At 43.9% G+C, this 12,319-nt stretch overlaps 1 protein-coding gene across 2 annotated transcripts in view; it reads right to left on the reverse strand.

Annotated features, from left to right (window-relative positions):
* HSD17B14 (hydroxysteroid 17-beta dehydrogenase 14) overlaps window positions 1-12,319 on the reverse strand; it is a 46,868-nt gene that overhangs the window by 20,352 nt on the left and 14,197 nt on the right. For both annotated transcript variants that reach the window (XR_012727527.1, XM_075328191.1), the window contains exons 6-7: window positions 7,959-8,063; window positions 5,880-5,947 (exon numbers count right to left, since the gene is read on the reverse strand). Coding sequence is in view for 1 of the 2 variants with exons in the window: in XM_075328191.1 (XP_075184306.1) it covers window positions 5,880-5,947; window positions 7,959-8,063 (173 nt within the window). In the remaining variant the exon portion in view is untranslated. The remainder of the gene's footprint in view (window positions 1-5,879; window positions 5,948-7,958; window positions 8,064-12,319) is intronic.

Raw genomic sequence — 12,319 nt, forward strand, 5'->3', positions numbered from 1 at the left:
TTACTAGTAACATGCGGGACAATGGGGGGCTGGGGGAGGGGGGTAACTTGACAAATATTTGGGGTGTAGTATATGGGAATGTAGTTTTACAGGTGTGGTATATGGGGGGGTGTAGTTTTATAGGGGTGTAGTGGTGTAGTATAATACAGGTGTATATAGGGGTGTAGTATAATACAGGTGTATATAGGGGTGTAGTATAATACAAGTGTATATAGGTGTGTAGTATAATACAGGTGTATATAGGGGTGTAGTATAATTCAGGTGTATATAGGGGTGTAGTGGTGTAGTATAATACAGGTGTAGTATATAGGGGTGTAGTGCTGTAGTATATTACAGGTGTAGTATATAGTGGTGTAGTATAATACAGGTGTATATAGGGGTGTAGTATAATACAGGTGTATATAGGGGTGTAGTATAATACAGGTGTATATAGGGGTGTAGTGGTGTAGTATAATACAGGTGTAGTATATAGTGGTGTAGTATAATACAGGTGTAGTATATAGTGATGTAGTGGTGTAGAATAATACAGGTGTAGTATATAGGGGTGTAGTATAATACAGGTGTATATAGGGTTGTAGTGCTGTAGTATAATACAGGTGTAGTATATAGGGGTTTAGTATAATACAGGTGTATGTAGTGGTGTAGTATAATACAGGTGTAGTATATAGGGGTGTATAATACAGGTGTATATAGTTATGTAGTGGTGTAGTATAATACAGGTGTAGTATATAGGGGTGTACTATACTACAGGTGTATATAGGGGTGTAGTATAATACAGGTGTAGTATACAGGGTTGTAGTATAATACAGGTTTATATAGGGGTGAAGTGGTGTAGTATAATACAGGTGTAGTATATAGGAGTGTAGTATAATACAGGTGTATATAGGGGTGTAGTGCTGTAGTATAATACAGGTGTAGTATATAGGGGTGTAGTATAATACAGGTGTAGTATATAGGGGTGTAGTATAATACAGGTGTAGTATATAGGGGTGTAGTATAATACATGTGTATATAGGGGTGTAGTGCTGTAGTATAATACAGGTGTAGTATATAGGAGTGTAGTATAATACAGGTGTATATAGGGGTGTAGTGGTGTTGTATAATACAGGTGTAGTGTATAGGGGTGTAGTATAATACAGGTGTAGTATATAGGGGTGTAGTATAATACAGGTGTAGTATATAGGAGTGTAGTATAATACAGGTGTATATAGTTATGTAGTGGTGTAGTATAATACAGGTGTAGTATATAGTGATGTAGTGGTGCAGTTTATTACAGGTGTAGTATATAGTGATGTAGTATATTACAGGTGTATATAGGGGTGTAGTGATGTATATAGTGGTATAGTATATAGAGGTGTAGTTTATTACAGGTGTAGTGTATAGGGATGTATATCACAGGTGTAGTATGTGGCAGGTGTAGTGATGTAGTATATGGGGATTATGTGTGTATGTGTATATATATTGTATACACACACAGAATATATATGCCCACCCCTGACCTAGACAATCCGTTCTTGTTAGTGAAAAAAATCAGTTTTTGAATTGATATTCAAGTGAGGCTGAAGGACTATGGTAGATCTGAAGCCTCCGTCACTTCAGCTTTATTCCTCACCCAGCACCACCACCTCCTCCTTGACTGATTGCTCCTTTGCCTGATGTCATATAGAATAGAGACGTCAGTGCAGCAGGTGGAGGTGAGGCAGGGAATAGAGCTGGATTGATGGAGGCTTCAGATATACCATAACTCTTCAGCCTCATTTCCATATCCGTTCAAATGCTGATTTCTCAATAACTGAGGAGTGGACTGGTTGTACCGCCCCGGTGTTGGTCAGGCTGCTCGGATCCGGGATCATGGTGGCTCAAGGGGCCCGGCCCGGACCTGGCATTGTGGACACTTTGATCCGTGAAAGGAGGTATTTACAGGGGATTAGTTTGTGACGGCACCTGCGGGTTGCGGTAATGGGAGTACTGCCGCTGCTGGAAGGAGTACCGGGGCAGATGATGTTGGGCAGCAAGGTGTCAGTCCCTCCGCAGGTAGGGAAGGCCCCAGACTCAGGGTGTTGGTGCTTTGGGAGGACAGGGTGCAGGGGACCAGGGTGTCTCCGTGCACAATTTGTGGTCCGTTAGTGGTCCCCGTTCTTGAAGCTGTTGGGGCCCTGCTCACTATTTGTAGTGTAGATGTGCTCTTGAGGGCTGGCACGCGGGACTTTAGTGGTTTACTGTGTCTGGATACACCCCTGTCCCCCTCGTTGTGCTGATGCCCTCAACCTCTGAGCTCGTAGGGAAGTCCTTGGAGGTCCTCTCCCTTACAGGTGAATTGTCAGGACGTTGAATCTGCTATTGACCTAGGGTTCTGTACCCTGTCGTGCTCGGTACTGGTCAGTTCTTTTGGGCCTTCTGGTGCCGACAGTCCTCCAAGACTATGTCCGTCACACCCTTGTCCAATGTCCCTGCTATCGGTCCCCGACTCCTCTGGAGCCGGATCACCACTTGCGACCCAACCAGTGTCCCTAGCTCCCCAGGAGCTCACTCTCCCAGCTCCTCTCTCTTTGGAGCCTACTTCCCATCTCTCTGTCTCCCTCTCACAGTCTGCTCCGTCCCCCAGTGGCCTGCCCATTTCCAGTTTGTCCACCCCCCTGGTGTGTCTGGCAGTGACTGCTGTGAGGTGATTGGGTTTTGTGGTGGAGATGGTAGTGACATCGGCTTCTTGGGCACCTGGAACCATGGGGAGTGGGCCCTGCACCCTGGGTAAGGATGCAGTACCCTGTGGCACCCTGATGTATTCAGGGGCACCACACTGGTCATGTAAAGATATTGATGGATGTAGTGGTCACGGCCAGTGTAGAGGCAGCGAGCTGGTTGGTGGACCCACTGGACCACAGAGTGGACAGGGGCTTACCGTTTAGTGGGAGGGTCTTAACTATGTGTCTACCGCTAGGTGGACACCAGGTAACACTCCCAGGGCAGTGACTGGGACTGTGGCAGCTGTCCCCCAGGACAGAAGATTGACTTAGGTATAGGTGCAGGTATGGGTGGGACAGCTGAGGCAGACAGACAAGTGGGTACATCAATTGTATAGAGTAACGCAGCATTTGTAAAATATGAGAATAGGTGCTCTGATAGGGTCCAACTCCAAAATAAAATATCAGGCACTCCAAAATAGATGTGAAAAAGTAAACTTTATTCAAAATGTAGAGCAGTTGAAATTTTGCAAGACGTTTCGGTCAGCGCAGTGACCTTCATCAGTAGAACTGGCTACATATAGAGAAGTAGATGATCCATGTGAAGAAGAAAGGGAAAAAATTCATATTGATTAGGAAATAATGAGAAGAATGTTCAGATGTATAAAGGCACGTGTAGAGTGCAGTGTCCGCCAGTTAACGCTAATGGAGGTGCTGCCTGGCTGGACTAATTGGAATGTAAAAAGAAGTATAAATAAAAGGGGAGAAATTTACTAGAAGTCACTCCACCTGGTGGAGAAATAGACATCACGCGCACTCCGTCGCTTGTGTGCTAGAAACAAAAGATATTGGGAACGCTGGGTGAGTCAGCAGACTAAATAGAGTTGGACAAATACATCTGAATGGACCTCCTGCAGGAAAACATGCGGAATCCACCGCTCGTGAGAGAATGGCACCTCCATTAGCGTTAACTGACGGACCCTGCGCTCTACACGTGCCTTTATACATCTGAACATTCTTCTCATTATTTCCTAATAAATCTGAATTTTTTCCTTTTCTTCTTCACACGGATCATCTACTTCTCTATATAATATATAAATATCCAAAACTGAAAGGTAGGGAAAAAGAGACCATTTTATCCCTACATTGCACGCTCTAAACATATAAGGAAAAAAGAAGAACAAAGCAAGAGAATAGTGCAAAATATTCAAAAGTTATTGCGAAAAAAACTGGCACAGAAAAAGGATCAGCAGCACATTCCATGGGCCTTTAGGTAACAGCTATTGCATGTAGTTATAGAACATAAGGGTAAAACACAGCACAATAACGCCAGTAGGTCTGGACGCAGTCAGAGCAGAGGGAACATCACAAATTAGAGTAAATATGAACAATTAACATAATTTATATATCATGTTAGGTAAATACCATTTATATAGCCCTGATATTGCACATCGCCCTAGCAGCAGAAAAAGATTCTGATCAGTCAAACAATTAACCCATCATGCATAACAATGTGACAAAAAAGCTCCGACCGATTAAAGTCAGAGAAAAAATAGAAAAGACCATGAGTAGCGTAACAACATGGTGATCACCGTGACATACCCATGGTCAGTAGAAACAGCCTAAAGAAAGCAGCAGAGCGGTCCCGCAGAGACAAAGTACCCCAACGTACGTTTCACAATCTTTCAAAAAATTAAGATCATTTCATCAGGGGGAAGCTGTTACCTAAAGGCCCATGGAATGTGCTGCTGATCCTTTTTCTGTGCCACTTCTTTTCGCAATAAATTTTGAATATTTTGCACTATTCTCTTGCGTTGTTCTCCTTTTTTCCTCTACTTCTCTATATGTAGCCAGTTCTACTGATGAAGGTCACTGCGCTGACCGAAACGTCTTGAATAATTTGAACTGCTCTACATTTTGAATAAAGTTTTCTTTTTCGCATCTATTTTGGAGTCACAATCATTGGAAAGGAGGAGGGGAGGGAAACATATCCAGCACAATGTCTTTAAAAAACCCTCAAATTTATTAATTCCAAGTAAAAAAAAATGTCTTATATGGACATATATGTTTTGGTCCATATAAGAAACTTTTTTTACATGGAATTAATACATTTGAAGGTTTTTTTTTAAAGACATGGTGCTGGAGATGTTTCCCTCCCCTCCTCCTTTCCAATGATTGTGACAGCTGTGGACGCCAACCACAGATACCGTGCACCGACCCAGGTGGAATCTTGACACAGAGACTGGTGAGCTGGATATATTTGTATTTTTGTTTTTTCTATTTTGGAGTGCCTGATCTATTTTATTTTGGAGACAAGTGGGTACAGACAGATATGATGGGCACGGCCGAAACAAATAGGTATGGGAAGGCAGGTATAGGTGACGGACACAGGGATAATGGGACAAGAGCACGAGAGCCTGACAGCTAGCAGACTGAAGTTTGACTGAAGCTGTTGCGCAGGAGGCACGTCCCCTAACGGAGGGGTGACTTAATTCCCTAGTGCCTCTCAGCAATAGGCTGAGAGGCATTTCCTCGACATAGCCCGCCGGCCCTTTTAAGAGGAGGGACAGTGTGCACACTCCCGGGAGACCTGAGCTGCGTGTCCAAGCCCTGGGAGGGGAAGGAGGCAGCAGCACACGTGGAGTGCGGAGGAGGATGTGTCCTGGCTGGGGCGGTGGGTACGTCGGCATCCCTTCAGGTGTGGCGGCGCTACATTGGACTTGTCTTTGAAAGAGATATATGGACATATAAATAGTTTGGGGTTTAATTCCTGCTGACATTCTCAATTATACACTGTGAAGCTCCTGTACCAGTCTGTGCCTTGTATTGTTCACGATTATTGTACTAGTTTTTATGTATACCCTTTTCACTTCTAAAGCGCCATGGAATAAATGGTGCTATAATAATAATAAATAATATAATTATCTATTGGCAGCTATAAAAAAAAAAAGAGAGATTCTTCCCAAACTATTGGATTTTAACCTGTGTGACTCTATTACTAATTTACTCTGCAGCCAGAAATTGCAAACCTATTGTAATTTATTGTACTTAAATATTGATGGACATATATGGGAAAAAATTATATACATAATTTCAAAACTTTATATTTCTTTTAGTTTTAAGTTTCATATATTAAAAGTTGCACAGTTAAAAAAAAAAAAAAAAGTAAATAGAAAAAAATCTGGAGACGGATCCTACCTATTTACTCGTACGTTGTACTGGCTTTCATCTACAGCCATGGCCTTGGTCATTGCAGTCACTGCTCCCTGGTTAATAAAGAAACACAATGAGGGCTCGCTCAAACTCAACTCAACACTAGACAAGACACCACACTGGACAAAAGAAGGCTTATAAGATCATTTCTGCATTGTTGGAGTCCTTTTTAAGGCCTCATTCACCCTTAGTTTACTTTTTAACCACTTATAACCCAACAAAGTGGCCAAAAAAAAAAGTTGGTATCTACGCACATGACAGGTGATAAATGTATGTGTGCTGGGACCCCACTATTCATCCTAATGTGTGTTGTGTGCCCCCTATTGGAATGTAGTCTCACATTCTCGCTCTCTTGTCTTTAGGACTGATGGAGGTGGCTGGTGCTATACTCCATCGCTGTCATTCTCAGCACTGGGACTCCCAGTGATTATACATTTATCATCTAATATATATTGTTTCTGGGCTAAGCCCTGTTAATGCAGATTATAAAGTGACAAGAAGAGCAAATGTGAACTAAATCAACCCATAGAAATCCATAAATTTGGTGATGTGTAATAATGAGAAATGACACAGTGGCGTCCATATGTTTCCATGATATATGCTGAAGGTACAAAGTACAATGGGGTTTAATGTATCATGTATACATAATTATCCCAACAGCACCATATACAGTGGGTGAAATAGGCACTGAACAACTGAACACCTGATTTTCTAAGTACCGTATATACTAGAGTATAAGCCAAGGCACCTAATTTTACCACAAAAAAACTTGGAAAACTTATTGACTCTAGTATAAGCTTAAGGAGGGAAATGCAGCAGCTACTGGTAAGTTTCAAAAATAAAAATAGATACCAATAAAATGTAATGTGCCCATCCTTGTCCCCTGTAGTAATGTGCCTACCTTTGTGCCCTCTAGTAATGTGCCCCATCCTTCTCTATTGTAGTAATGTACCCTGTAGTAATGTGCCCCATCCTTCTCTATTGTAGTAATGTATCCTGTAGTAATGTGCCCCATCCTTATCCCCTGTAGTAATGTGCCCATCCTTTAGTAGGGTACCTCATCCTTGTGCCCTGTAGTAATGTGCCCCATCCTTGTGCCCTGTAGTAATGTGCCCCATCCTTGTGCCCTGTAGTAATGTCCCCAATCCTTGTGCCCTATAGTAACGTGCCCATCCTTTAGTAATGTCGTCCTACTAGTTCCTTATTATGCTGTTGTTCACACAGTCACAAAAAATTATTCTCACCTGTCCTTCATTCCTTCGGTGTCCTCTTACCAGCTCCTTGTGGACCGCAGGCACATAAACCCCTCAATGATCACGGCCTGTACACAGAGCCGCCTCTGCCATCAGCGATTTACTTCAGTTGAATGCTTTGCAGTGCCGTAAAGCATTCAACTGAAGTAAAGCGCTGACGACAACAGCGGCGGTCCCGTGTACTGGCCGTGATCATTGAGGGGTCTATGTGCTTGTGGTCCGCAAGATGCTGGTGAGAGGACATCGCAGGAACGGAGGACAGGTGAGAATTTTTTGTGGGACCCTCACTCGAGTATAAGCTAAGGGGATGTTTTCAGCATAAGAAAATGTGCTGAAAAACTCTGCTTATACTCGAGAATATACAGTAAATATATTTATAAAGGAGCTACTGCCATGAATTCCTCACCAAATGTCACTAACAACTCTTCCAATCCATACAAGAAAAATAAAAATAAAACCATAGATGTCAATAACTTTAGTGATGTGTAATAATGAGAAATAACACATGGAACAAGTATTGAACACATGAAGAAAGAGAGGTGCAAAAATCCATGGAAAGTCAAGACATCAGCTGAAATCTATCAGCAATTAGAAAGCAATGCTGCCACTTAGTGAAAAATAATATCAGCTGGTTCAACTGATGGCCTATAAAAAGATGTCTCATTATGGGTACAACATCTCATGATGGGTAAAACCAGAGAGCTGTCTCAATACCTTCAGAACATTACATAATATAATAAAGGAAACTGCATGTATAATAACGTTTATATTGTTATAATTAATATTTTGTTACATGCCACAAACATCGTACCTTTGTTGCCACATAAGGGATCGCGTGTTTTTGACCAATAATCCCAACAAGACTTGATACGTTGATGATGTTCCCCTGAGTTTTTCGCAGATGTGGTAAAGCATACTGAATCAGAAAGGAAAAATAACTCAAATAGTAAACAACAAACAAAAGAATAAGAATTATTATTGATGCAGAAAATATAGCAAAAAGGGGCATAACTTTGTAACATTTCATTATGGTGAGGGTGAATAGATGATCTGGTCACTTATGATAAACAGAGGATAGTCTATGGGCACCAGGATTTATTGCTGCATGGTGATGACGCAGGATGCAATGCATAATATATAAAGTATTACATGGAAATGTTTGCGAGGACTCAAGATTCATGAACATGTCAAATCGCTATGTGCTCACTTATTGATGTCACCACTCCCATACTCCAATATGCAAAAAACAGTCAACCACGGCAATCAATATGTAAATAAAGAGATACATTTATTGGAAGATCAGCTTTAATATCAAAAGGAGTACAGTAGATCAACATTTTAATCATCTGTAAAAGAACATTTCAGTCCCCTCCATGGATGAAAAGCCCCATACACTTGAATGGTTTCAGGAGCAGTGGTGGACATAGAAGAGTGCCCCTGTGCAAGAACAATATATTGGCCCTGTGCAGCCCAAGAATTCATGAAAATGCAAAATTACACCTGCTTTGGAGGTAGACAAGGGTCACCTGACCTATTGGGCCCCAGGTTGCACCAATGATATAGCCACTTCTGGGATGTATGGGGTTGGAAGTTGTGCTCCACTGACGGACACAGCCAAGAAAGGGTCCCTTGTGCAAGAACAATATGTGCAGCCCAAGAATTGATAAAAATGCAAAATTGCACCTGTTTTGGAGGTAGAAATGGGCCCCCAACCTCTTGGACACCTGTGTGGCTGCACAGGTTGCACAAATAATATGTCCTCCGCTGCTCAAGAGACTTTACTGTTGGCACACGGGGCTCATGACAGTGTTCACTGTTGTGAATACATTTGAATTAGATTCCAGTTTGGAGCTCCCTCTTGTGGTCAGTGCTGGTAATGCAGTTGACTTGCTGAGTGGAACTGGACAGCTGAGTAGGATTTGCAATCAGGCCATTTGGTTTGGGCCTATATAACAATGTAGCTTCCTTTTGTTTCTTGCCGGTGCTCAATTGTATTTCCTGTGTTCTAAGGACTTCCTGAAACCAGCCCTGTTCTCTGTGTTTACCAGAACTCGTCTCAGATAAGTTGGTCTTGTAGCTTTGCTTATGGTTTTTCACTTTCTTGTGATTTTGCCTGTGTGGAGTTCCTGGTGGAATTGGATTATTCCCTGCTGGGAGTATCTGTGTACCTTGCTCCATGTTCTGTTATGTATTGTGTTTTGCCATGCTTGGTACAATATTCATTCTCCTCTCTATATCAATGTTTGTCTTAGATCCCAGTAACACCAGAGTACTGATACAGCGGGGGAGAGCCTGTTCAGTCTCAGTATTTTTCCATGTCAGGTGTGCTGGTATTTATTAGGGTTTTACAGCTGCAGTCAGTGCTCTTTCCTATTCTTTCCCATGGAGATAGTTTTGGGCCTCATATTTGCTCAATCTGTTCTATAGCTACGTATTGTGTTTTCCTATATCACCGTAATCTTTACATGTGGGGGGCTATCTATATCTTTGGGGACTACTCCGAGGCAGATTAGCTTTTCTACATTTCTCTCTGTTAGAGTATTTAGTTCCCCAGCTGTGTCGAGATGACTAGGTCATCGTAGGCTCGTCCCACGGCTACTTCTAGTTGTGTGTCAGTATTAGGTCTGCAGCCCGTTAAGGTTCCAGCCACTCTGGTTATTTTCTGGGTTTCCGAGTTATTGCTCTTTTTCTGATCCTCCTCGATCACTGGATCACAATAGTTTACCTTTTCTTCTCCGGACAATCATTCTGCCACATGTCTCAAATGGTCTTTGTCAAAGAATATTACTTTACCCCGGACCTCTGCAGTCCAATTCCTGTACTTCCTGATGTTTTTAGGCGAGAAGTGAGGACTTTGCTGCCCTTTTTCACACCACGTCACCTCTAAAATCCTTCACTCCACTCTGCCTTGATGTGTATGGTATATAGAGCTGTGGAAAAAGAAGCACAGATAGGGTATTACCCCAATAATGTGGGGTGAAGGGGGGGGGGGAGTACTACTCACCAGATGAAGTTGTGCAAGTCACAACTCCTTTATTCGCATGTAAAATTGTGATCCAGGCTGCAGCCCCCCGGAGGCAGATAACAGAGAACAGTAGAGAGGGGTGATAATGCCGCGCCAAAAATCACTATGAATATCAGATTAACGTGTCTTTATTATTGGCATAGGTCTACGCGTTTCAGGAGCTCTGCTCCCTTCTTCAGGACCGACAAGCATAACAGAAACATCAAATCTCATTTGATTTGATGTTTCTTTTATGCTTGTCGGTCCTGAAGAAGGGAGCAGAGCTCCTGAAACGCGTAGACCTATGCCAATAATAAAGACACGTTAATCTGATATTCATAGTGATTTTTGGCGCGGCATTATCACCCCTCTCTACTGTTCTCTGTTGATGTGTATGGTGGCTCTTTATCCATGGAGGAGGCTCACTCACAATTCTGCCTAAGATTACTGCCATGAATAAAGAATTGGATCTAAGCATTCTCCAAAAGTAAAGGTCCAGTCACACTAAGCAACTTACCAGCGATCCCAACAACGATAGGTATCGCTGGTAAGTTGCTAGGAGGTTGCTGGTGAGATGTCACACTGCAACGCTCCAGCGATCCCACCAGCAACCTGACCTGGCAGGGATCGCTGGAGCGTGGCTACACAAGTTGCTGGTGAGCTCACCAGCAACCAGTGACCAGCCCCCAGCGCCGCGTGGAAGATGCTGCGCTTGGTAACTAAGGTAAATATCGGGTAACCAACCCGATATTTACCTTGGTTACCACCGCACGGAGCTACACGAGCAGAGAGCAGGGAGCAGCGCACACTGAGCGCTGGCTCCCTGTTCTCGTAGTTACAGCACACATCAGGTTAATTACACGATGTGTGCTGTAGCTACATGTGCACAGAGCAGGGAGCAGCGCACACCGCTTAGCGCTGGCTCCTTGCTCTCCTAGTTACAGCACACATCGGGTTAATTAACCCGATGTGTGCTGCAGCTACATGTGTGCACAGAGCAGGAGCCGGCAGCACAGGCAGTGAGAGCGGCGGAGGCTGGTATCAAAGGTAAATATCGGGTAACCAAGGACAGGGCTTCTTGGTTACCCGATGTTTACATTGGTTACCAGCCTCCGCAGAAGCCGGCTCCTGCTGCCTGCACATTTAGTTGTTGCTGTCTCGCTGTCACACACAGCGATCTGTGCTTCACAGCGGGACAGCAACAACTAAAAAATGGCCCAGGACATTCAGCAACAACCAACGACCTCACAGCAGGGGCCAGGTTGTTGCTGGATGTCACACACAGCAACATCGCTAGCAACGTCACAAAAGTTGTTCCTTAGCAGCGATGTTGCTAGCGATGTTGCTTAGTGTGACGGGGCCTTAACTTCTTCCAATGATCCCGGAGCAATTTGGAGAGGAACAGTGATTTGTCCAGCATGATGGAGACCATGTTAGAAGGCAAAAGGGATAACTAAGAAGCTCAGTGAGCAAAAATTTAAATGTTAGGGCCACTACCAATGCTTGAGAGCCTGTGGTCAATCCTCAAAGAGGGAGGACAAACAAAATTACAGAAATTGTGAGAAACTCCAAGCACTGATTATATAGGAATGGGTCATCAGTCAGGAATTTGCACAGAAGCCGGAGGTAGGGGGGAATTAGGGTGTCACACTTGGGTTACCGGATGAGGTGGAGGTGGATCCACTGGACCAAGGTACAGTTCACTGACTCGGAGGAGCGGACCTGGGCAGCCATGAGTGTTCACTACAGCCAGCTACTGGAGGAGTGGACATGGGCGGCCACCGAGTCTTCAATACTACCACCGGCGGTGGCAGCAGGTACAATTGCTGGTGCCTCCCGAAGGCTACCCCTGGGGATCCCGATACCTCAGCAGCTGAAGCCACAGGACGGAGTCCAGGAACTGAGACAGATGAGGCAGAGACAGTGTGGTCAGGTACTGGCGGAGACAGACAGGCTGAGGATGTTGGCGGGTACTGGAGGCAGACTGTTGGACACTGGCAGGAACACTGGCATTACTGGAGGAAGCTAGGACAAGGTCACAGACTAAGCAGAGAGCAAGGTAGCACGGGGGGACCTGACAACTAGTACGAGTTGGGGGAAGGTGCTTAAAGTACCTAGTATCTGCAAGGGTCAAAGGAGGAACAGCCGGGTCAGAGTGGTGTTGTCCC

This window comes from Anomaloglossus baeobatrachus, chromosome 11, assembly GCF_048569485.1.
Source record: "Anomaloglossus baeobatrachus isolate aAnoBae1 chromosome 11, aAnoBae1.hap1, whole genome shotgun sequence".
Taxonomy (NCBI): Eukaryota; Metazoa; Chordata; class Amphibia; order Anura; family Aromobatidae; genus Anomaloglossus; species Anomaloglossus baeobatrachus.